Source organism: Phyllobates terribilis, unplaced genomic scaffold (genome assembly GCF_046119375.1).
Source record: "Phyllobates terribilis strain yellow unplaced genomic scaffold, ASM4611937v1 Scaffold_3__8_contigs__length_932513732, whole genome shotgun sequence".
Lineage (NCBI taxonomy): Eukaryota > Metazoa > Chordata > Amphibia > Anura > Dendrobatidae > Phyllobates > Phyllobates terribilis.
In genome coordinates this window covers 707056606-707083113 of record NW_027362763.1, presented here as the reverse complement: position 1 = coordinate 707083113, position 26508 = coordinate 707056606, and the positions used below count along the sequence as shown (strand labels likewise).

The window sequence follows — 26508 nt, the reverse complement described above, 5'->3', positions numbered from 1 at the left end:
ATTGTGTGTCTCTTAGGGGGCGGTCGTTTAGCCTTCTGTTGAGGAAGCAAAGTACTCTTAACCATCCCGTGTCATCCGAAATAATATTACCTTGCTCTTCTACAAAAAGCTGGGAGCCGTGGAAAGGGAGACTGGAGAATGACTTCTTGGATGCTGAGTCCATGCAGTTTCCCATGAACAAAAGTTCATTTTAATCAATAGATCTTGGAATAATAATAACTTCCACAATTGGATGTGTTTAAATAAAATGTTCCTGTGCTGAGATAATCTTATAAATGTGCCCCTGCTGTGTACTGTGTAATGGCTGTGTCTGACCGTACAGGAACATGATCTGATCATACCACAGCTCCTGGGCAGGGGAGGAAGAAAAAGAGTATACAGACATTACAGCAGGGGATCACAGCTGATTCTTTTTGTGAGATAAAACATTTCACGGCCTGTTTTAAAACAATGTTTTACCTCAAAGAAAGAATCAGCTGTGACCCCCAGCTGTAATGTCTGTACTGTCTTTTGCTTCCTCCCCTGCCCAGGAGATGTGGTATAATCAGACCATGTTCCTGCACGGTCAGACACAGCCATTACACAGTACACTGCAGGGGCACATTTATAAGATTATCTCAGCACAGGAACATTTTATGTAAACACATCCAATTGTAGAACTTATTATTATTCCAAGATCTACTGATTAAAATTAACTTTTGTTATTGGGAAAACCCCTTTAAGCCAGAAGACCCTGCGGATGGTAATGGTGTTGCCGGCCACCGGGGCTAAGCAGGCCCGATAGATCTGCCAATTTAGAAGAGGGAGCGACCGACAGGATACCTTGGTGGAAAAGCTTCGACCAAACCGAAACAGACTAAAGATACCAACGTTGTGGCAAACGACGAACAGAGGGCTGAACCCGCGGCCTCAAAGGCTGGTATAGCGTAAGCTTCGGTGTGCCTGTTGGAGGGCTCCTTTAGCGAGGCTCCAACAGATAGGGTAAGTGGAGAGCCGGGAGACTGGGGGATCCACTGAGGGAGAGTGCCCATTTCTGTAGCAGGTCGGACACAAATGGATAAAAGACCTGTATGGGTCTTTGTTATGCTAGAATCAGACTATCCACCAAGTCCCGTAGTTTTAAGATTTGTTTGAAGTCCAGATTGGAATCTGACTCAGAAAGGGAGTCTAACTCCTGCGACTCTGGAATGTCGGAGGTGGGGGATGAGAGGGATGGGATCCTGGAGGATGCTGAGGGTGATGGAGCACTAGACAATGAGCTAGTGCAAGCAAGTTTTTTAGAACACCTGCGTGATCTACCCTGTTGGGTTTGGTAAACCAGATGGTCCAGAATGCCCAGGGAAGCGGACGGGACTCCCATGGAGGAGGAAGGATTGGGCAATCGTTCTATGACCGATACCAAGATCTGGGATACTCTGGTTAGGTCAGAGACTGATTGAGAGAGAGCTACGGCCCACTCAAGGGTGGAGGGCGCACTCTCTTGCGGGCAGTTGGGGTCTTCTGGGAGGGATAGCATGATTTGTGGGCTGCAAACTGGGTAGAGGGACTCCTCGTCTAACCAGAGGGAAACCTTTTGTTACAGTAAAATCATGCAAAGTGCAGGACAATAGGCGAAGGATGGGAGGGAGACTCCCTGGAGTTAGACATAGGAAAGAGAAATTAGCCAGAGGGAGCTATGCTCTAGAGCTACCTCCCGGTGGCAGAGCTTACTCAGACCCTGGATCCGGTGGTCCTGGGGAAGCTGATGGCGATGGTGGTTCAGAGGAATCAGGTGGAGAGCTGCAGAGTTCATGGGAGCTGCAGCGGTTGAGTACGAGCCGGCGACTAGAAGATGGTGCCGAGCAGAAAAAGGAAGAAGAGGTGGCATCGGTGCGCGCAGAATTCCCAAATCCTTCTTCGTAGTCCAGTAATGGAAGACGGACAGAAGACATCCCGGGAGTAGACTGTCGGACAGCTGGCAGGTAATGGATCTGTTTTCCCGCCACACTCTGTCGGCCTCTGGGGGACGAGCGGGCAGTGGATTGGTGGCAAGGACCGTCTGCCGGAGAATCCCAAACACTCTTGCAGCGTTAGGGGGTTAGGGTCCGGCCTCGTAGACCAGAGAGGATACAGTAGTGACACAACTCCACACTGAGCCCTCACAAGCCAAAAGAAAAAGGGATATCATTAATAAAAAACAACAAAACCCAAGGTGGAAACGGGATTGGGTCCTGACTTGTGTCTGCCTCCTACTGACACTAGGCTAAAACAGATTATCTTTGTGCCATTCTTTGTGTGTACATTGCTGGGAAGGAGTTAGCTTTTTTTGCCTAGTGTCAGCAGCAATGTCCCCCAATGTGTCCTGCGTCCCCCAATGAAGCAATAAAGAAATAAATAATCCCTGGCTAGATCGGCAGATTTTTACCATGATTTTCACATTGTAACTTTACTTACATGGCTAAATTGACATGAAAAGTGCAATAAATGACCCTAATATTGGTCTGATTGTTGGAAGAAGTCTTTTTGGGTAGCACAATATTGGTCCCTCTGGGATATTGTACCTGGGGGTGAACTAAGGTACTGCTTGATGGAGATGCTGCCAGAGAGAGTGGAGAGTACAGTGACCATCCCCAGTTTCAGGCTGTCGTATGGAGTCTGGAGAGCACATTCACATAAAGCCTATCAAAGAAAAAAAAAGGAGTCAATATACAGATCTACAGTCAAGGCCAAAAATGTTGGCACCCTTAAAATTGTTCCAGAAAATGAAGCATTTTTCCCAGAAAATTATTGCAATTACACATGTTTTGTTATACACGTTTATTTCCTTTGTGTGTATTGGAACAACACAAAAAAATAGAGAGAAAAAAGGAAAATTGGACAGAATTTCACACAAAACCCCAAAAATAAGCCAGACAAAATTATTGGCACCTCTACAAAATTGTGGGTAAACAACTTTGTTTCAAGCATGTGATGCTTGTTCAAACTCACCTGTGGCAAGTAACAGGTGTGGGCAATATGAAAATCACAAAGATAGACAGATAAATATGATATATACACTGCTTAAAAAAATAAAGAGAACACTTAAACAGAATATAACTCCAAGTAAATCAAACTTCTGTGAAATCAAACTGTCCACTTAGGAAGCAACACTGATTGACAATCAATTTCACATGCTGTCGTGCAAATGGAATAGACAATAGATGGAAATTATTGGCAATTATCAAGACACCCTCAATAAAGGAGTGGTTCTGCAGGTGGGGACCACAGACCACATCTTAGTACCAATGCTTTCTGGCTGATGTTTTGGTCACTTTTGAATGTTGGTTGTGCTTTCACACTCGTGGTAGCATGAGACAGACTCTACAACCCACAGAAGTTGCTCAGGTAGTGCAGCTCATCCAGGATGGCACATCAATGCGAGCTGGGGCAAGGAGGTTTGCTGTGTCTGTCAGCGTAGTGTCCAGAGGCTGGAGGCGCTACCAGGAGACAGGCCAGTACACCAGGAGACGTGGAGGGGGCCGTAGGAGGGCAACAACCCAGCAGCAGGACCGCTACCTCTGCCTTTGTGCAAGGAGGAACAGGAGGAGCACTGCCAGAGCCCTGCAAAATGACCTCCAGCAGGCCACAAATGTGCATGTGTCTGCACAAATGGTTAGAAACCGACTCCATGAGGGTGGTATGAGGGTCAGCCATCCACAGATGGGGGTTATGCCTCACAGCCCAACACCATGCAGGACGCTTGGAATTTAACACAGAACACCAGGATTGGCAAAGTCACCACTGGCGCCCTGTGCTCTTCACAGATGAAAGCAGGTTCACACTGAGCACATGTGACAGACATGACAGAGTCTGGAGACGCCGTGGAGAGCGATCTGCTGCCTGTAACATCCTTCAGCATGACCGGTTTGGCAGTGGGTCAGTAATGGTGTGGGGTGGCATTTCTTTGGAGGGCCGCACAGCCCTCCATGTGCTCGCCAAAGGTAGCCTGACTGCCATTAGGTACCGAGATGAGATCCTCAGACCCCTTGTGAGACCATATGCTGGTGCGGTTGGCCCTGGGTTCCTCCTAATGCAGGACAATGCCAGACCTCATGTGGCTGGAGTATGTCAGCAGTTCCTGCAAGATGAAGGCATTGTAGCTATGGACTGGCCCGCCCGTTCCCCCGACCTGAATCCGATTGAGCACATCTGGGACATCATGTCTCGCTCCATCCACCAACATCACGTTGCACCACAGACTGTCCAGGAGTTGGCGGATGCTTTAGTCCAGGTCTGGGAGGAGATCCCACAGGAGACCATCCGCAACCTCATCAGGAGCATGCCCAGGCGTTGTATGGAGGTCATACAGACACGTGGAGGCCACACACAATACTGAGCCTCATTTTGACTTGTTTTAAGGACATTACATCAAAGTTGGATCAGCCTGTAGTGTGTTTTTCCACTTTAATTTTGGGGGTGACTCCAAATCCAGGCCTCCATTGGTTAATAAATTTGATTTCCATTGATGATTTTTGTGTGATTTTGTTGTCAGCACATTCAACTTTGTACAGAACAAAGTATTCAATGAGAATATTTCATTCATTCAGATCTAGGATGTGTTATTTGAGTGTTCCCTTTATTTTTTTGAGCAGTGCACACACACACACACACACACACACACACACACACACACACACACACACACACACACACACACACACACACACACACACACACACACACACACACACACACACACACACACACACACACACACACATACACACACACCTCTTGCAAAAATTGAGAGACCACTGCAAAATTTTCAGTTTCTCTGATTTTTCTAGGTATATTTTTGAGTAAAATGTACATTGTTGCTTTATTCTATAAACTACTGACAACATGTCTCTGAAATTCAAAGCTAAAAATGTTGTATTTATTTGCAGCAAATGATAAAGCGTCAAAATACTAAAAAAGAAACAGTGCTTTCAGACCTCAAATTATGTTCAGAAATCAATATTTGGTGGACTAACCATGATTCTTAATCACAGCTTTCATGTGTCTCGGCATGCTTTCCACCAGTCTTTCCATGCTTTCCAATAGAAAACTGTTCAGTGGTCTCTTAATTTTTGCCAGAGCTAATCAGCTCTGGCAAAAATTAAGAGACCACTGAACAGTTATATATATATATATATATATATATATTCACACACACAAACGCTGTATATATAGCTATATATATCCTGAGTATTATATAATGCCCCTATGCTTTACACTGCAGCTAGATCTGCACTCAATCGTAGCTCATATGTATATATATTATATATTTATTTACACGAAGCACCGGACCTGAATATTGTCCCTGTTCCAAGTGTGAGGAGTTTTGTTGGCCAAAAGTTTCAGATCCTCAATGGCGAGTCTCTTCACCGCCTTCCTGGGGTCGTTCTTCAGGTACTGCAGCAATAGTTGAATCTGAAGGAAGAAAAATCGAGGTTGCAATTTACAGAATACTTACATTTTCATTAAGAATCCACCGCACATTCACAGAAGAACTAAATGTCCCTTTAGTGTACACCACATACATATTTCATTCAGTGTGGATTGTAACTTTGATCTACAAAAGGTCTCAATGAAAATTCATTCACATAAGTATTCATAAGTGGGGATCGGACTCTCGACACTCCCAACAATCACACCGGCATGTATGTGTGTGCCTGATCTTACAGACCCATTCACTAGACTGAAATGCATTACCAGGCACAGCGCCACGGCTCTAATAATCACATACTGATGGCCATCAATATTACAGACAAAGAAAAAACCCCATAGAAAATGATAGGTGAACACCCTTGTACCTGCTTGGGAATGTCTACTAAGGATGACGCAGCGAGCAGGGTGAAGGTGTGCAGCGTGACGATCACCATCTTTCTTGAGGGGTACGAGGTGACGAGTTGCTGAAGAAGTTGGCGGCTGTTAGAAGCTAAAATGGCATCGTGGTGCATGTGCTGGAGAATGGGAATCAGTTTAAGCTTTAGGTCGACTGGCGTGGCCAAGCCTGCAAAAAAGAGAGGAAACAGCATTAAAAATGTAGAAAGTCACATGTGTTGATTTCATGTACAGGAGAGCTAAACATCAAAGTTAAAAAAAAATCTTACCTTGGATCATTTCACCAATTTTGTTACAGATTCCAGCAGCAAAATCTCTGATGGAACGAAAAAAAAAAAAAGAGAAAATGTGAAGTAATGTAAATTAAAGGGGTTTAAAGCAAGCTATCACCTATTCAAATGATAGGTGATAACTTATTATTCAGTGGGGGACTGATGGCAGGGACCCCACACCAGTTGTTAGAACACTTTTATTCCTGTTTTAGAATGGAGTGACAAGTTTAATGCCCGACGGCTGCTCCATTCATTCTCTAAGGGGTGCTGGAGAAAGGCGAACGCAGCGCTCAGCAGTCCCATAGGGAATGAATGGAGTGGAGATCGATCATGTGAACTGCCGCTCCATCCATTCTAATAGGAGTGCTGAAAATCAGACGAGCACTGCGCTCGCCTTTCTCCGGCAGCCCCATTAAGAATGAATGGAGCAATAGCGCGCATGATCAATCTCTGCTCCATTCATTCCCTATGGTGCTGCTGAGCGCTGCACTTGCCTTTCTCCAGCAGCCCATTAGAGAATAAATGGAGCGGTAACGCTCATGATCGATCTCTGCTCCATCCATTCCCTATGGGGCTGCTGAGCGCTGCACTCGCCTTTCTACAGCAGCCGTGGATAGGAGATAACTTTTAAACTTGAGAATACCTCTCAAAGTTTAACCCATACCGGATCGCTGTACATACAAAGTATTGGACAAACATAGAAATGACACGTTCCAAAGATACCTTGCTGGAAGATTACTTCCCTTTATAAATGCATGTTGTGACATCAAGCGCACTTATAATACGTTTACTATTTTTTTTTCTCTTTCAAACCCCAGATTACTTGACAGCGCACAGACAGGAGACTAAAGTTTCAAAGACCTACTTTGATTGTGCAGAAAAATGAGATGCAGCAAATATTGCGGCCTCCACCTCCACGTTGTCATGAGAATCCAGGCTTTGCCGTATACTGTGGTGGGCGTTTTTTCGATCGGGAATTATGGATGCCATGCTGCCCAGCATCCTGCAAAAGACAAAATGATAATTAAAGGGTATATTCGCTAAAGAAGTAGAGATGACTTGCACCTGACAAATAAAATGCCGCAGAGGGGGAACCGTAAGGTAAGAGATTCGCCGGACACCCATCTAGCCGCCAATTACCGGAGTCCCGCGACACGATCCACTCACCTCTACCTGTAATGCATTGATCACCAACTTGGGACTTTTACAACTCCCTGCATGCGCGGACATCCCCAAGATCTGCGACACCTGAACAGCCACAGGGTGAAGACCACTGCTCCAGCGTGGCACAAATATGGCCGAGCACTTACCGTAGAGTAATGGCCCGAGCTACGGGGTCATTACTGTGTATAACAGAGAAGATCCTCTTCACAAACTCGTCCACGTTCAGGATCTTTTCCAGGTGCTTCTCGCTCTGTTGGGTCACCTTCAGGACACAAAGCCGGAGGAAATTGTTGCTGAAAAAAAAAGACAAATTCCCCTTAGAACAGAACGGCAGACGACCAAGCAGCAAGAAAACTGCTAGTAACATTAATATAACTTTTACAATGTAAAAAAAGAGTTATAACTTTTTTTTTTATACGTTTCCCGTTTACGCAGCCGTTTCATGGTTTGTTTGCTCGGTGAACTGTCACTTTGAATTCATTTTTCCATGCACTGGAAAACAGGGAGAAAAAAATTCCATGTACAGAGAAAAGGTGAATGAAAAGGGTTTCCACCATTATTTTTTCACATTCACTGCATTTATTGAGTGATAAAAAAGACCTGGCGACAGGATTCTTCAGGTCATCACAATTATGGTAACTTAAAGTGTGTAGTTTTTTTTGGGTGGTAAAAATAAAAATCAGAAAATTGGAAAAAAAATAAATAATAATTGGTCTGTGTCGTCATTTTCTGAATGGAAGCACAGCAACCCAAAAAAATGGCAGTTCTGGTGTCGTAAGATTTTTAAAAACTATTTTATTTTTACTTGGTACTTTATTTTTATTCTCCATAGGAAACTTGAAGATGCAATCATCTGCTCGCTTAACTGGTTAAGCGATTCCTATCGTTGTAAATGGTGCATTCTCTAAATGAGATAAAGTCAGCAGTGGCGACCACAAGGATCAGCAGCGGGAGCAGAGGGGGCCACAAGGATCAGCGGCGGGAGCAGTGGGGGCCACAAGGATCAGCGGCGGGAGCAGTGGGGGCCACAAGGATCAGCGGCGGGAGCAGTGGGGGCCACAAGGATCAGCGGCGGGAGCAGTGGGGGCCACAAGGATCAGCGGCGGGAGCAGTGGGGGCCACAAGGATCAGCGGCGGGAGCAGAGGGGGCCACAAGGATCAGCGGCGGGAGCAGTGGGGGCCACAAGGATCAGCGGCGGGAGCAGTGGGGGCCACAAGGATCAGCGGCGGGAGCAGTGGGGGCCATAAAAATCTGTACTAGGAGCAGTGGGAACCACATTGACCTGTACTAGGAGCAGTGGGAACCACATTGACATGTACCAGGAGCAGTGGGAACCACATTGACCTGTACCGAGAGTAATGGGGACCACAATGCTCTGTACCGAGAGCAGTTGGGACCACGGGGATCTGGTCTGGAAGCAGTTGGGACCACGAGGATCTGGTCTGGAAGCAGTTGGGACCACGAGGATCTGGTCTGGAAGCAGTTGGGACCACGAGGATCTGGTCTGGAAGCAGTTGGGACCACGAGGATCTGGTCTGGAAGCAGTTGGGACCACGAGGATCTGGTCTGGAAGCAGTTGGGACCACGAGGATCTGGTCTGGAAGCAGTTGGGACCACGAGGATCTGGTCTGGAAGCAGTTGGGACCACGAGGATCTGGTCTGGAAGCAGTTGGGACCACGAGGATCTGGTCTGGAAGCAGTTGGGACCACGAGGATCTGGTCTGGAAGCAGTTGGGACCACGAGGATCTGGTCTGGAAGCAGTTGGGACCACGAGGATCTGGTCTGGAAGCAGTTGGGACCACGAGGATCTGGTCTGGAAGCAGTTGGGACCACGAGGATCTGGTCTGGAAGCAGTTGGGACCACGAGGATCTGGTCTGGAAGCAGTTGGGACCACGAGGATCTGGTCTGGAAGCAGTTGGGACCACGAGGATCTGGTCTGGAAGCAGTTGGGACCACGAGGATCTGGTCTGGAAGCAGTTGGGACCACGAGGATCTGGTCTGGAAGCAGTTGGGACCACGAGGATCTGGTCTGGAAGCAGTTGGGACCACGAGGATCTGGTCTGGAAGCAGTTGGGACCACGAGGATCTGGTCTGGAAGCAGTTGGGACCACGAGGATCTGGTCTGGAAGCAGTTGGGACCACGAGGATCTGGTCTGGAAGCAGTTGGGACCACGAGGATCTGGTCTGGAAGCAGTTGGGACCACGAGGATCTGGTCTGGAAGCAGTTGGGACCACGAGGATCTGGTCTGGAAGCAGTTGGGACCACGAGGATCTGGTCTGGAAGCAGTTGGGACCACGAGGATCTGGTCTGCAAGCAGTTGGGACCACGAGGATCTGGTCTGCAAGCAGTTGGGACCACGAGGATCTGGTCTGGAAGCAGTTGGGACCACGAGGATCTGGTCTGGAAGCAGTTGGGACCACGAGGATCTGGTCTGGAAGCAGTTGGGACCACGAGGATCTGGTCTGGAAGCAGTTGGGACCACGAGGATCTGGTCTGGAAGCAGTTGGGACCACGAGGATCTGGTCTGGAAGCAGTTGGGACCACGAGGATCTGGTCTGGAAGCAGTTGGGACCACGAGGATCTGGTCTGGAAGCAGTTGGGACCACGAGGATCTGGTCTGGAAGCAGTTGGGACCACGAGGATCTGGTCTGGAAGCAGTTGGGACCACGAGGATCTGGTCTGGAAGCAGTTGGGACCACGAGGATCTGGTCTGGAAGCAGTTGGGACCACGAGGATCTGGTCTGGAAGCAGTTGGGACCACGAGGATCTGGTCTGGAAGCAGTTGGGACCACGAGGATCTGGTCTGGAAGCAGTTGGGACCACGAGGATCTGGTCTGGAAGCAGTTGGGACCACGAGGATCTGGTCTGGAAGCAGTTGGGACCACGAGGATCTGGTCTGGAAGCAGTTGGGACCACGAGGATCTGGTCTGGAAGCAGTTGGGACCACGAGGATCTGGTCTGGAAGCAGTTGGGACCACGAGGATCTGGTCTGGAAGCAGTTGGGACCACGAGGATCTGGTCTGGAAGCAGTTGGGACCACGAGGATCTGGTCTGGAAGCAGTTGGGACCACGAGGATCTGGTCTGAAAGCAGTTGGGACCACGAGGATCTGGTCTGGAAGCAGTTGGGACCACGAGGATCTGGTCTGGAAGCAGTTGGGACCACGAGGATCTGGTCTGGAAGCAGTTGGGACCACGAGGATCTGGTCTGGAAGCAGTTGGGACCACGAGGATCTGGTCTGGAAGCAGTTGGGACCACAAGGATCTGGTCTGGAAGCAGTTGGGACCACAAGGATCTGGTCTGGAAGCAGTTGGGACCACAAGGATCTGGTCTGGAAGCAGTTGGGACCACAAGGATCTGGTCTGGAAGCAGTTGGGACCACAAGGATCTGGTCTGGAAGCAGTTGGGACCACAAGGATCTGGTCTGGAAGCAGTTGGGACCACAAGGATCTGGTCTGGAAGCAGTTGGGACCACAAGGATCTGGTCTGGAAGCAGTTGGGACCACAAGGATCTGGTCTGGAAGCAGTTGGGACCACAAGGATCTGGTCTGGAAGCAGTTGGGACCACAAGGATCTGGTCTGGAAGCAGTTGGGACCACAAGGATCTGGTCTGGAAGCAGTTGGGACCACAAGGATCTGGTCTGGAAGCAGTTGGGACCACAAGGATCTGGTCTGGAAGCAGTTGGGACCACAAGGATCTGGTCTGGAAGCAGTTGGGACCACAAGGATCTGGTCTGGAAGCAGTTGGGACCACAAGGATCTGGTCTGGAAGCAGTTGAGACAGCATGGATCTGGTCTGGGAGCAGTTGGGACAGCATGGATCTGGTCTGGGAGCAGTTGGGACAGCATGGATCTGGTCTGGGAGCAGTTGGGACAGCATGGATCTGGTCTGGGAGCAGTTGGGACAGCATGGATCTGGTCTGGGAGCAGTAGGGACAGCATGGATCTGGTCTGGGAGCAGTAGGGACAGCATGGATCTGTTCCGGGAGCAGTGGGGACAACAAGAATCAATACTGGGAGCAGTAGGGACCACAATGATCAGTACGGGGAGCGGTAATAACCACACTGACTTGTACCAGGAACATTGGGGACAAGAAGGATCTTTGTTAGGACCTCCTCTGTGACCCCTCATTAATTTAACAGATACTTTCAATGTCCTCTATACATGTTTATGCCGCATTGTCCTCTAGATTTCACGTTCAGCCACCTACCCAACTCTGAAGACGTCGGCCAACTTGAGAAATGCAGAGTTAATCAGGATTGGAAACGGATATTTTTGAAACAGTCTTGGAAAACGGACAACGGCTTCACATTGTTCCCCGAGCTTGCCAGATCTTAATCCTGGATAAAAAAAATTAACATTATGAAGCAAGGTAAAGTAATGATTGATGTATAAAAAATATGCATAAAAAACATCAGCAGACTGGAGGGATAATGCCCCTTCCCCGAGTACCATGACGCCAAGATGTCCCTGCTTTATCCTTCTGCCCTTCGGGACCTGCTGTGAATAGTGACTGGATGTAAAGGAAGTGATTCCAACCTTCACCTTTCTAGTGTAGGTCGGAAGAAGTGATCTGGTGAATTGCTGAATGCTGAAATTCTTCAGACCCTCATACACCTTAGAAGAAAGTTGGCCGACCATCTGGTGAGTATGGGAGGGGGGGGGGGGTCTCCCGACTGTCCCCACCCAGACAGATGTCAATTATCGAAGTCTCAGGCAATTTGAATATCAATGGCCAATCCATCTGTTTTAAGGGTAGATAAACCTGATAAGAACTGACTGGCAGCAGCTATCTCCTCTCTCCCCATTAAAAACAGGTGAACACTTGCCTATGTATTGTAAATTCGGGGAAGAATGAACAATCGACTAGCACTTATCACCTATATATGACCAACTTTAAAGAGTAATTAAATATTCTCTCTTTTTTTTTTTTTTTTTTTTTTTTTATATATATATAATTTTGTCCAGGATAGAAAGTTATATAACTTTGCAAATCATTTTATTAGGGAATTTTTCTTCATTCCGGTAGTAAAAAATTGCATGTAAATGGCTTTCATATCCCAACCTGTCCCCAGTCTATTTGCTGCCTTCAGCTGCATTGATATAAGAATTTACTCATTTGGAGTACACATGATGGCAGTGAAGGCTCAGCACCTGCATCTCCCTAACTCTGGGGATAAGCCGCTGCGGGGATTGTTCTGATAAGGGACAGCCGTATAACTCGGACGACAATCACATCACAATGCTCGGACTGGCCGGCGGGTCTCCCAACCCGAGCGTGTATATCTATGCAGCTGTCATGCTCAGGTCAGGAGGGCCGCTGGCCAGTCCATGCACTGCGATGCGATCATCATCCGACTGTACCCTAAGCACAACACTCAGAGGAGAAAACAGGTCAGCACCCATCACTGCCATCATCTGTACTCCAATCATCTGAACGGACGAAAATACACCGGGGAACAGCTGGGGATTGGAAGCTGGTTCCATGCAATTTTCATTATCGAAAAAGTTTAGTTACTCTTTAAAGAGAAGATCAGAGATGAGTCGCAACTTCAAGTATTCACTCTGTGGGAACAGTTGTAAATAATTCCAATAAGGGTGACTTTTCCTCCAATTGGGAGTCCATCTCTTTCACGGCTGCAGCTGATTTATTTTTAAAGGAATTACTGAGCCCTATAAGGGTATGTGCCCACGACGCTTCCAGTCCTGCGGGTTTGACGCTGCGGAAGAGTGGCTGGCGGCTTCCGCTCATTTTATGCAAATGAACGACAGCATTTTTTTTTTTTTCACCTGCGGACTTTCCTCATAGAGGTTAGGTCTATGAGGAAAGTCCACATGTGGACCCGCCGGAGAAATTGACATGCTGCGGTCTGGAAAGACGCTTCGCATGTTAGTTTCTGCGGGTGATCCGCAGGTGCCCAGATACACATAGTGCGCATGGGATTTCTACAAATCCCATCCACTATGCTGTAACATCTGGTCGCTGCGGGTTTGACGCTGCATAAGTCCACAGTGTCAAACCCGCAGCAAATCTGGACCGTGAGCACATACCCTAAGGCTATGTGATCACGGTGACTATTTTGTGCAGAAATTTCTGGAGTGCTTCTGCACCTCTTGGCAGCAAAAATGCTACAGAAATTCCGCACGTTTTTGATGCGTTTTTGCCATGCGTTTTTGGCAATGCATTCAATAGGAAAAACGCACAAAGAATTGACATGCTGCAGATTTAAACGCACATCAAATCCCGAAAGGAAAAATACTGATCATGTGCACAGCTCTTCAGAATTCTCATAGACATTGCTGGCATAAGGATTCCCTTGCGTTTTTGGGGCCAATTCCACGCAGAAAAAAAAAAAAGCATCAAAAACGTGAGGAATTTCTGCAGCGTTTTTGCTGCCAAGAGGTGCAGAAACATGGCGGAAACCTCGTGCACAAAGATCGGCGGCAGGATACCAGTGAAGAGGCAGCATGGGAGAGGCGAGAATTACTCCACTTGTTGTTTTATACAATTAAAGCCTTGTAAAACCAATTATGGGGGGGTGGGGAAAAAAAAAAAAAAAAACTTTGTCAGGAACAAGTCAGGACCATTTTACTACTGAAACTAGCAGTAGGTACAACGATAAAACTGATACCTGTCTTGTAGTGCACTGAGATATCAAGCTTTGAAGTCAGATGCAAATTAGTCTGCAAGTGCAGTGGGAGCGTATCTGCATATGCTTTGCGTGCCGACACGCCCCCAATGCACTTCCAAGCTAATTTGCATAAGGCTTCAAAGCTTGATTTCTCAGCGCTGGCACATCGGATCACTATGAGACAGGTATCATTTTTATTGTTGTACTGGGACCTATACAGTCGCACTGCTAGATTAATTGGCAAAGTAAATGTGTTGCTGTTTGGATAGCACAAAGTCATCTTGGTATATGTTAAAGGTTTACAGATGCCACATACTGAAAACATCACTTGGCAGCGCTTGGTAGAAGGTCTGCCATGTTCCCCAATGATAATCCGCATATGCTGTGCACATGCTGCGGAAATTTCCGCTGCGGATTATCATTGCGGAAAAATCCGCAGAACTACCAATTATTTTGCGTAATCGTGCCATTTTCGCCGCCATTGACTTGCATTGAATGTGTACATGCGGATATCATGCGGTTCAATGTGCGGATGGTACCCGGGTCTGGAAAAGAGGAGACTCTCATCCAGACCCGGGTACCATAGAACCTGTAAAAAAAAAAAAAAAAAAAAAAGAAAGAAATGAAAATAAAAAAACACATTATTCTCACCTTCTGATGGCCCCCGGTCTCCTGTACGGTGCGTCCTGGCTCCCCGGTGGCTCGCGATGGTCTAAAAGGTCCTTCCATGACATAATTTAGTCTTGTGATGGGTCACGCGACCTCTGACGTCGGCGGTCGCGTGACCTGTCACATGACTAAATGACGTCATGGAAGGTCCTTTTAGGCCATCGCGAGCCAGGACGCACCGCACAGGAGACCGGGGGCCATCAGAAGGTGAGTATAATGTTTTTTTTTTACCATTTTTATTCTTTTTTTTAACTATTACTTGGTCACACTATATAAATCCATGCCGTTTGCATGGATTTATATAGTGTGACCAAGTTGTCAAGCACTTTCCAAGTAATGCTAAAATCGCTTGGAAAGCGCTTGTCAACCCGCATGCGGAAATGCATGTGAAGAACGCTTCACATCCACATGTCCCTGGCAGGAAAAAAGCATGTACAATCCGCATGTACAATCCGCATGTACAATCCGCATGCGTTTTTTCTGCCAGGGAGATGCAGAAATGCTCAGGAAAAATCCGGAGCATTTCTGCATTGTGGGCATTTAGGCTATGTGCCCACGATGCAGAAAATTTCTGCAGCATTTCTGCATCTCCCTGGCAGAAAAAAACGCATGCAGATTGACAAGCGCTTTCCAGGCGATAGCATCACTTGGAAAGTGCTTGACAACTAGGTCACACTATATAAATCCATGCAAACAGCATGGATTTATATAGTGTGAACCGTAAAAATTAAAACAAATAAAGCTATACTCACCCCCGAGGCCCCGGCGTGGCTGCAGCGCTGCTTCCTGTCTGGTTCCTGGATGCCGGCATCTCGCGAGACAGAGCGGTGAAGGGCCTGCGGTCACATGACTGTGACGTCACCGCAGGTCCTCAAACGATGCCGGCATTCAGAGAGAAGCCGCCGTTATTTTATTCTTTTTTTCCAGGTACAATGGTACCCAGGTCTGGATGAGAGTCTCCTCTCCTCCAGAACTGGGTACCATCCGCACATAGAGACGCATAGAAGCCGCTTGTAGAAATGTACAGTCGCGGTTTCTATGCGTCTCAATGCAAGTCAATGGCGGGAGTTCCGCTGCGCTTCCGCAAAATTAAATGACATGCTGCGGATTTTTGTACGCAGCATAAACGCTGCGGAAAAATCCGCAGCATGTGCATAGAACATGCGGAATCCCCTTGGGGACCATGGGGTGCGGATTACCTAGCGTTTCACAAGCGTTTCCGCTGCGTAAATTCCGCAGCATAAACGCTTGAAAAGCGCTACGTGGGCACACAGCCTGAGCCTAACTGTGCACTGATAAATTATGAACGGTCGCACGTTTTTGCTGTTTATTCTGAGGCCATTTACAATTTTAAAAATTGTGTTTTGCCGTAAAACCGCATAGTTACGGTCTTGCTGGAGCAACCAATCAGAATACAGCTTCAATCTCTCCTTGGTAAGAATCAGCAACCTGATTGGCTGCCGGGACAGGTTTACACGGTCTCAGTTTCCAATCACAGTGCAGCTTTCATTTAACCGTATTTCAGAAAGTGAAAGCACTGATCCGATTGGCTGCAGTATTCCGCCAGCCAATGGCAGAACCTCCCCCCTTATTCCCTCCTCCCTACCTTTATCTAACTCCATGAGTGCCGAGTTGGCATCCAATTCTTGCTCTCCGTAACCGGCATCGGCTAGAAACGATCTAGCAGCGCTCCCTCCGGCCGCCATGTTGGTTCTGTACTCAACACCCTCCAAAAAAAATCATAAACCAGTACAACTGTACGGAACCACTAGCAGGCAGCCATGACACTTTCTCTTGCGCTTGCGCAAAACGTATCGCTACGTAGCAACGTACGCTGTGATTGGTGATTTTTTTCCGTAGGCGTGGTTTTGTTCAGGGATTGGATGTTGCCGCGACCAATGAGGAGCCCGGATTGGATTTCGCGGGAGATTGCACTTTTGGATTTCGCGGGAGTTCATTATTTACGTTCAGCTGCTGGAGGAGGCAGGTCACCGGCGCTGTGCTCTCCGCTCCTAGTATACTTGGTTCCTTCTCGCTTTCCAGCCATGTCGTTATTCCAGAGTGTGGTGTACAGGCCTCGCTGGAGTCACAAGGGTGAGTGACCAACATGAGGCAGCTCTGCCAGGAATGTGGCCTGCGGCGTGTACCCTCCCTACACCTGGGATGCGGCCATATTTTTTTTGTAGGATGAGTTGTAGTGTGAATGGCAGCTTTAATTTTACCATTTAATGTTCTGAATAAAAGGGGTAAAAATCCAAATGGAACGAAACTATGGAACATTTGGTAGAAGGGGCCCCAGTGTAAGGGCCCAATCACTGATCGTAGTGCACAAGCCCCCCTGCTTTAGAGGTGGATGTGGCCCCCTGCCCTCTTGGTTCCCTGTGCGGCCCCACAGGTTGCACCAATGATCTGTCGGCCCCTGTTTTTTTTTTTTTTTTTCTTTTCCTACTGTTTATTATGCAGTAAAAATGACGCGGGAAAGAGTTTCTCCAGATCAGTGTGAATACGGCCGTACCGTTTCTTTTATTTGAGTGGTTAAAGAAATTCAGTGAGTGTTTATAGATGCTCTGCAGCATTTTATTTCTTCACGGTCCGTCCCCTGCCTATTGTATAATACTCACCTGGGGCTGCCATCTTGTGACCACAGCTCCTGACTGACCTGAAGTCAGAGGGTAACTGTCACAAGCCCTCACATCAGTGTCTCCAGTATATGTGGCGTCCGTTTTCCCACATACTGGAGACACGTACACACCCATTATAATCTATGGGGCTGCGCTCATATCCATGTTTTTACTCAAACCATGTGACCTGCAAGTAAACGCATCCCATGTTGCCGGACAAAAAAAAAAAAAAAAAAAAAGGGATTTCAATATGTCCTGCAAACAGATGACCAAGTGTCACATCTGTGTGCTGTCCGTGTGACATGTACCAGAGTACAAATGATAGATGTTTAGGTATTAAGATGTGCAAAGATATAGATGGATATGGGGTATATACGGTAGATATCCGTGTGCAGGGCTGTGGAGTTGGTATAAAATGGACTCACTCCAACTCCTAAAATATATAATAAATTGTGTTCAATAGGTAAGTGCTGCAAATGTTTTCATAAGAATTTGGGAAAGTCAAGAAATGTTCTATTCCTGATCTCTGCTTTTAGTTGAGATGAATCTGTGCTGCACTCTATGTACACGCTCAGTAGTGACCAGGGCTGTGGAGTCAGTCAGGGAAATTAAGGAGTTGGCGGTTTGGCTCACCGACTCCACAGCCCTGTCTGTGAGATGTAATTAGTGCAGTGTGTGTGTGTGTAGTTTACTGTACTTATGTTCACCAAATAAAGTGTGGTCCCTCTCCATGTTCGGTAACAAGCAAAGGTAAAGCAGACAGATATTAATAGGCTGGGAAGGTTACATGGTTATTGGGCCCTTCACAGCCTAAAAATACAAGCCCGCAGCCACCCCAGAAGTGGAGCATCACATTAAATGTGTCAATTCTGGCACTTCGCCTTCGCTCTTCCCGATTGCCCTTGTGCGGTGGCAATCGGAGTAATGGTAGTTGGTGTTGATGTCAGCTGTAATTTTGAACAATTAATAGCTGACATCAAGTCCTGGGGTTAGTAATGGAGAAGTGTCTATCAGACACCCCCATTACTAACTCAGTAATTACTAAAATACTTTATTCATAAACACTCCCCAACTCTTTCCCTGGCTCATCGCTTTCCTAAAAATTAAAAAAAATAAATAAATCCCAAGCCGGTGCGTCATAGTCCACCGAATCCTCTGTGCAGAGACTTTGGAGCCTCGTTCTGAGGCTCCATAGTGTTTGCAAGCAGCCACTGCGCGAGACCTGACATTTCTGAACAGCGGTAACATCATTAACTTTACCGCTCAGTCACCAGGGCTAGCTGCCCTCTGTGACCCAGCGACTGTGATGAGCAGTAAAGTTAATGACATCTGTAGCACCCTGAGGGCTCGACTGCTACAGGGGTATTACACCTCAAGCCAGAGGTGTGGTATTCCACTCCCGGGTAAGGATGGAGTGTGGGACTGAGCTCAGATAGCTGCATACACTACATACATCCCATTTCCGGGGGACAGACCGACGGTACTCCCACCAGTATATGTGCAGGTACGACAGTGTCTGTCCCTGGCTGGAGTGGGAGGGGGGTGGAACATCCCAGTAGTGTAGGGGCAGATAGGGGGAGCAGTCTGGGTAAGGCTAGGAGCTCATTGGGTGCTGGTCACCTGAGCTCACACATAGAGGAAGTATATAAGGTGGGCACCATCTTAGATCAGGGTCAGTCTTCTGTAGAGGGTCAGTCAGTCCTGAGAGAGGTCCAGGAGCGCCTGCAGAGAGAAGAGAGAGAGGAGAAGAGAAGGACCCAGAGGGGGAGAAGGAACCCCAAGAACCCAGTATACAACCAGAAGGGTGAAGGGTTGGCACGCAAGGGAACCGGATCCCAAATTAGTGGAGGAGAGAAACTACCCTCAACTAAGAACCGGAGGCTGCGACATTACATGTGGAGCAGCCCCTCACCAAGTCCACTAAGAAGGCACACTGAGCATAGGGTCAGGAAAGCCAAAGAAGGTTCACCCAACAGGAGACCCGAGGGAGCCGGACATAAGTGGACCCCTGGTGGGAACGGCCAGTAGAGAGGACAGTCAGAAAGGGAGCTCAGGACCACGCTCCAGAATTGCTTGGGGGTTGGCCGAGTCCAGGACCTGGTGGACGCAGCACGGCTCGGGCGGTCACTCAAGGCCAGAGTGACCAACAGAACAGCAGTAAGTAAAAACCCTGAACTGCACAGCCCGACTGAGTCTTCTTACCATCCACACTGCACCACCACTACCACCATCCTCTACACCTGACCCCCTGAGGCTATACCCCTCCCGTTGGGGGTTATACTACCACAGCTGCACATATACCACCAGCCTCAGCGGACCCTGCTGCAGCGGCGGCCTTTTGACCGCAAATCAACGGGTGGCGTAGTCGACACTAAGAACAACTAATAACATCTGTAAAGACTGCCACACACTGAGTTTGACACCCTGGGCACGGACCGGGTCGCCGCCACTCGGAGACTACACCCCCCATCAGATCCGGCTCCGGGTAATCCCCAAACAGCACTGGCCCAGGGGGCGCGTCACATCACCACTGGTCAGTCGCACACGGATGGTACACACAGATGGCCAAAAGGAAACCACACTGATAGTAAAATGGACTGTCTCATGCATATGTTTTGTTTTAAACAAATGTGTGAAGGGGGCCCAAGTCTGAGAGCCTTGTTCTGACTGTCATAGACTTGCATTAAAAAAATGATTTCCGGTCCGCCCTGCAAACACTAAAGCCATCGGGCAGGTCAGAGTCTGCAAGAGACAACCGGAGCAGCGCCGAAAACAGAAGACAGCGGCTGGTAAGAATGAGATTAGGGGCGGGTAACTTATATTAGTGATACCACTCCAACAGTGGGGAAAAATAAGTTCTGCCATTTTCTGATATCTGTAATTTGTTTCTTCTGTTCTGTTGAGAGCTGTCTTTTTTCCCAGTGCAAAATCTCCCATCAGATGCAGCAGCAAAAATAAGGAAACTGTCATTTACATTTTTTTCTTTTCACCAAATAATGTAATGTTTGAATAATTGTTTTTCTGACTTTTACAAACACTATCAAATGTTTTCATTTTTCAATGGGGGAACAGGTATTTAAGTTGTGTGGGGTTTTTTTTTGTTTTTTTTTGTCCCCTCCTCCTTAGGGGGCCTTAACCTGCCATTGTTTGATCGCGTGTACTATATATTTAGCAATGCCTCAGTGCTGCAGTATATAGTGTAACTGCTGCTCTTTTATGAAGCTTGGATTCTTTGGAGAACCAAGATGACAGCTGTGGGGGCAGTCAGCATCTCGCATCTCAGGAGAAAGGGGGCAGCACGGTGGCTCAGTTGTTAGCACTGCAGCCTTGCAGCGCTGGGGTCCTGGGTTCAAATCCCACCAAGGACAACATCTGCAAGGACTTTATATGTTCTCCCCGTGTTTGTGTGGGTTTTCTCTGAGTTCTCCGGTTTCCTCCCAAACTCCAAAGACATATTGATAGGGAATGTAGATTGAGTCTCTTGGGGACAGTACTGATTTATGTGAAGCGCTGTAGAATTAATTGTGCTATGTAAGTGAAGAAAATAAATAATGCAATACATCTACATGAGTGCACCAGCAAGCCAGCCATTTACATGACACTGTCAAGGATCGACGACTGATTTTTTTTTTTTTTAGTGCTTTAACACTTATTGCGACCGCCATATAAATCTGAGCCGGCATTTTCTTGGTATAGATCGTACTGTTCTCCCAGACTTGATGCATGCACCCTGCATTTGACCTGTGACAAAAATGTGTTTAAAGGTTGTCTGCTACACCACCAATCCAATATTGATGACACATTCCTGGGATTAGGTGATCAATACCTTGTAACTTAACAAACCATTTAAGGCTAGGTTAGCATGTCATATTTGATCATAAATCTTGTGTGATTTGTCTGTAACGTGCGTGGCACAACAGGTTCTCCTAGGATGTTATTTTTACTGTTGTAACACCACAGTGCACTCTAATATTGATGTTTGGAATTGTATTTATTAATCTGTTACTATAAAATGTTTTCCCCTCTTGCAGGGCTGTATGGGTTTCCTCTCCAGAGTCTACTGCCGAGCTTTCAATGCGTCAGAGAAGACGAGCACGTGTCGTATGGGGATGTCGGTATGCCAGTACCACCTTTTGGATGCTCATTCAGTTCAGGTGAGACTATTTTAGGTAGTCTTTCAAATTGCAAATTCTTTATTTATTTATTTTTTTAAATAAAATTTTCCCATTCTGGGCCACTTCAGTATATTATCCTAAAGCCTCTGAACTGTAAATCTAACAATCTCTCAGGGCCAACTACTCCGCTCTCTGGGCCATGTAAACTGTATAGGCATCGTCACTGTCCATAGGAAACAAGGTGTTGGCTCTTAAGTATTTCACTCCTCCATCCTTGGATGCACCCTCTGTGATACAGACGCTGGACATATTCAGCCCATGCAGATGAATGCAACTCTGCTTTCTGTATCTGCTCTTGCTGACTATGCTCCATTACTCTTCAGCACCTCTGTATAAGAGGATGCATCCAAGAATGGCCAAGACAGCAGCAGGCACATGGGTAAATCGTGTGACTGATTTAGTCTTTCTGATATTGTACTTGTTGACACTACCCCGGCTGCACATCTATGAGCTATGTACACGGTTTAGGGCTAAAGTATGAAGCTTTTATCAATTAGTTGTTGCCAATCTCTTAATGACAAGTGCATATGATGTTGGTGTGCGATCATTGGAAGTCTGAGATTTGCCTTCCAAGCTATTGATAAAGCGTACAAACTGTACCTGGTCTTCATTTTTAGTTCCGGATATGCCTCACCTTCTTGGTGTGACCAACGAGGAGGGCTTTGTAAGACTGTATGATACGGAGTGCCGGGACATGCAGCAAAAGATAGTGAAAGGTAAGATCATATTGCAAAGGTTAATGCATGTGCATCTCTATAGCTATTACTGAATCAAGCCATATCATACGGCATTACCTGAGTAAAAGACTAAGCTTGGCTTCATACATCACTTTCCTGGTTTTGGATTGGCTGCAGGTCTTGTGACCCAAATTCAACATTTTCATATAAGAGTATGTTAAGTTTGAGTCAAAAGACCCGAAACTGACATGTGAAACAATCCTCTTTATTGAGTTTATGGCATATTTCTTGCCTTTTGAATACTGCAGTGTTTCTTCTCCCTCTTTAGACTGGCAGGCACACACTAATGCTGTCTTTGATCTTGCCTGGGTTCCAGGGGAGCACAAACTAGTAAGTAAATTCTAAGTTCAGAAGACTTTAATACAAGTTTAATAAGTTTTTTGGTGTTTGGTCAGAAGCACTTTACATCTAATGATTCCTCACCTAGGAGAATAATCCAGGTTCTTATAGTGGCAGTATATAGTCACGATGGTGTTGGGGAGCAAAGGGTCAGAATAAGTTTCCATCTGATGTTTTTCTCGCAGGTTACAGCCTCCGGGGACCAGACTGCTAAGCTGTTTGACGTGAAGGCCGGGGAGCTTCTCGGGGAATGTAAAGGACACCAGTGCAGTCTGAAGTCTGTGACTTTCTCCAAGTTTGAAAAAGGTAAAATTATCAGAAAATGTCCTAAAATCTGCAGCAGTCTTCAGTCTACTTATTTAATGGCAGTTAAGTGAAATTTGTAGGTAATTCAATTTTAGAATGGTAAATGTGTACGCACAGCAAGGCTGCACTGTGACACTAACGTGTGATTAAAAAAAAAAAGAAAAAAGAGAGGGGTCGCTCACTGGTCTATTCGGGTGCTCTGAAGAAAAGAGTAATCTCAATTGCAAAAAGAACTTCGGCACTCCATACATGAAAATATAAGAAATATTGTATCTAGACTAATGTCACTTTGAAAAATGAAGGTTTTTTTTTTGCGCATAATTTGGCCAATTTATGTGTGCCCATCAACCACGACAAGGTCACCTTCGTATGATGGGAAACTACGCTACGCTACCACTGGATATGCCACTCTTGGGCTGTAAGCCTGTATGGACAATATGTCTCTGCTTGGGCTTTTAACCTACAATGTATGGGCTGGTAGAGCTAGTTAAAACCACCTGTGACTGAATGGGAGGGACACATGGTCAGAAAAAAGGCTGTCAAACTTCTAATAGTGTGAACACGTACCTGCTGCAATGCTCCAGGAGCGGGATCCCAAAAATGATTAATAGAAAAAAGAGAGGGGTCGCTCACTGGTCTATTCGGGTGCTCTGAAGAAAAGAGTAATCTCAATTACAAAAATCCAGCAGGTACGTGTTCACACTATTAGAAGTTTGACAGCCTTTTTTCTGACCATGTGTCCCTCCCATTCAGTCACAGGTGGTTTTAACTAGCTCTACCAGCCCATACATTGTAGGTTAAAAGCCCAAGCAGAGACATATTGTCCATACAGGCTTACAGCCCAAGAGTGGCATTTCCAGTGGTAGCGTAGCGTAGTTTCCCATCATACGAAGGTGACCTTGTCGTGGTTGATGGGCACACATAAATTGGCCAAATTATGCGCAAAAAAACTTCATTTTTCAAAGTGACATTAGTCTAGATACAATATTTCTTATATTTTCATGTATGGAGTGCTGAAGTTCTTTTTGCAACTAACGTGTGATAATGCTGTCCGTTGGGCCCCTTGTGTCCTTACTACAGTCCCTATGGCACTGCTTTGTGTAAACTTATGTTTCTTTTGTTTTTCAGCCGTATTCAGCACAGGGGGACGAGATGGCAATATTATGGTCTGGGATATTCGATGCAATAAGAAAGGTAAATTTTATGTTTCTTGCCAACATCTGATAACTGTAGTGTGGTTTTTGATTGCCAGTAAAAAGAGAAATGTATTCTTGCACTCTACTTTTGAAGCTTTTTTTGACAATTCTGTGACACATAATGGTATTCCCTTTAAATGGAGATATGATGTAGGACTTGGCTTTCTAATTTGTACCCCCCTCAATCCTACTTGCTATCCATCACTTTTAAAATATTTAGGTGATCAGAATGATTTTGCAGGATTCTTGTCCAGCTGCCACGTCGGTAGGCCGTGGCCACTGGATCAGACACCTGATGGCCTGTTCCTCCCTTATGGCATCTTTTGCCGTACGTGCTTCACGCCTGCCCTGCTCCGCATCCGGGATGCCATCAGGTAGGAGGTTCACAGGGCTCTGATCCGGAAGCCATGGGCTACAAATGTGGCTGCTGGACTCTAGGAAATGGTTGTAAATTTTCCCTTATAATTCTGTGTGATCGACTAAGACTCTCCCACAGTTAATTACTGTCTAACTAAGTTTATTGAATTTTATGCACTTAAATTGCGCTGGAGAGGGGATTTTATATTGAATGCTACCTACTGAAATCATTTAGCAATTGAATGATAGTCATGCCTTCATAGTCATAGTGAGAGTTGCTCTTTACAGTAGCAAAGGGATGATCATGTTCAGGTGAACCCAACCACACCGTCCCAAATTTGAGTGATGATCTCCAGTTTGGATACGCTCTTCAGTGCTGCTTGGTCCAAGTTGCTGTATTCTCCACTTCATCTCTGTGAAATATTTACACTGGCTTTTTGTCTTTCTTTTTCAGATGGCTTCTATAGGCAAGTGAAGCAGATTAGCGGAGCTCACAATGCACCTGATAAACAAACGCCGCTGAAAATAAAGAAGCGAAAGCCGATGTCCAGGGGACTCGCCCCATCTGTGGTAAGAACCCAATTACAGATGGTCAGGAAACAAGAACTAGTTAAATGGAGCAGGTGCAGCCTTTATGCTGCCTGAAGAGTAAACCGAAATTATTCATTTACTTTCCAAGTAGGAAAAATGGATAGTCAGTGTGTGTGCAAAAATAAGTGCCAGATTGCAATGGGGAAAGGGAGGTATTTGAAGGTAACTGGCGGCTGTTGGGAATAGTGGACGCGATACCCTGGGTAAGAAGGCGTAAACATATGCTTGAGAATGGTAGAGTAAGTGCTCATTGCGTGTCTGCACTACATTCAACAGGGTGCACTCCGGTCATCAAATGGAGGTAATAGTGTTGAATGACAGCCTAATAGTCTGTTTAAGCAGTTGAAATGCACCTCTACATTCATATGGTCAGGAGTATGGGACCTAGACCATTTTGGTGTAACTGAATAGAGCTCGCCTATGACAAAAAAAAAAATCACTGGCCGAAGTCAGTGACATGTTGTAATTACACTTCTGCTGTTGTATAACTGTCGGTTATGCTGGGAGTTGTAGTTTCACAAGACCTGGAGTGCTGCAGTTTGCTAATCCCTGGTGGTCTGTCAACAGTAAGACATTTAAGGTCGTGTTTTGCTGCTGTTTTTGTTCCTATCCTGGTAGGAAGGCGCACTGAACTAGTTGGCCCCGCCATGAGGCACTGAGCTCCTGTACTTTGTTTGAACAGTCATTCTGTGCTGACAGTCCCTTTTTTACATTTTTCCTTTCTCATCTACAGGATTCCCAGCAGAGTGTGACTGTGGTGGTCTTTCAGGATGAGCACACGATCATATCAGCTGGAGCAGTTGATGGGTAAGCCTCATCCATAATTCTAATTCAGAGTTTTTAATACTAAAATCTCTTGCACCTTGTTTCATGCTTCAGCCGTTCTTTGTTTCCTCTCAACAGTGTTATCAAAATGTGGGACTTAAGGAAGAATTACACTACTTACCGGCAGGACCCAATCCCTGTAAAATCGCTTCCTTATCCTGGGAACAGCTCTCGTAAGCTTGGTATGTCAATCCTTTACATTTATAAACCATGCATGATTGGAAGGAATACGTGTTATTGCTGAAGAATGATGTGACTCCTTAACTTACTGAACAAGTGATGAGAATTCCTGTACTGAACAGCAGGCAATTTTCACATGAGCATACGCTTCTCTTGTGTGAGTGCAGTAATGGTGGCGAGCATAAGCTTTAATGTACACTGCTCAAAAAAATAAAGAGAACACTTAAACAGAATATAACTCCAAGTAAATCAAACTTCTGTGAAATCAAGCTGTCCACTTAGGAAGCAACACTGACAATCAATTTCACATGCTGTTGTGCAAATGGAATAGACAATAGATGGAAATTATTGGCAATTATCAAGACACCCTCAATAAAGGAGTGGTTCTGCAGGTGGGGACCACAGACCACATCTCAGTACCAATGCTTTCTGGCTGATGTTTTGGTCACTTTTGAATGTTGGTTGTGCTTTCACACTCGTGGTAGCATGAGACGGACTCTACAACCCACAGAAGTTGCTCAAGTAGTGCAGCTCATCCAAGATGGCACATCAATGCGAGCTGTGGCAAGAAGGTTTGCTGTGTCTGTCAGCGTAGT

At 46.4% G+C, this 26508-nt stretch overlaps 2 protein-coding genes across 3 annotated transcripts in view; one reads left to right on the top strand and one right to left on the bottom strand.

The window, feature by feature from the left end:
* Positions 1 to 16410, bottom strand: part of INTS7 (integrator complex subunit 7) — a 44042-nt gene extending 27632 nt beyond the window's left edge. For both annotated transcript variants that reach the window (XM_073671981.1, XM_073671982.1), the window contains exons 1-8: positions 16192 to 16410; positions 11495 to 11624; positions 7427 to 7573; positions 6982 to 7119; positions 6114 to 6160; positions 5814 to 6013; positions 5308 to 5430; positions 2541 to 2658 (exon numbers count right to left, since the gene is read on the bottom strand). In XM_073671981.1, the coding sequence (XP_073528082.1) occupies positions 2541 to 2658; positions 5308 to 5430; positions 5814 to 6013; positions 6114 to 6160; positions 6982 to 7119; positions 7427 to 7573; positions 11495 to 11624; positions 16192 to 16291 (1003 nt within the window). In that variant the 5' untranslated portion in view covers positions 16292 to 16410. The remainder of the gene's footprint in view (positions 1 to 2540; positions 2659 to 5307; positions 5431 to 5813; positions 6014 to 6113; positions 6161 to 6981; positions 7120 to 7426; positions 7574 to 11494; positions 11625 to 16191) is intronic.
* Positions 16411 to 16480: 70 nt separating this feature from the next.
* Positions 16481 to 26508, top strand: part of DTL (denticleless E3 ubiquitin protein ligase homolog) — a 59207-nt gene continuing 49179 nt past the window's right edge. Inside the window, exons 1-9 of the mRNA XM_073671984.1 lie at positions 16481 to 16679; positions 21238 to 21360; positions 21999 to 22097; positions 22387 to 22448; positions 22643 to 22763; positions 23892 to 23957; positions 24771 to 24886; positions 25641 to 25714; positions 25811 to 25914. Of these exons, the coding sequence (XP_073528085.1) occupies positions 16484 to 16679; positions 21238 to 21360; positions 21999 to 22097; positions 22387 to 22448; positions 22643 to 22763; positions 23892 to 23957; positions 24771 to 24886; positions 25641 to 25714; positions 25811 to 25914 (961 nt within the window). The 5' untranslated portion in view covers positions 16481 to 16483. The remainder of the gene's footprint in view (positions 16680 to 21237; positions 21361 to 21998; positions 22098 to 22386; positions 22449 to 22642; positions 22764 to 23891; positions 23958 to 24770; positions 24887 to 25640; positions 25715 to 25810; positions 25915 to 26508) is intronic.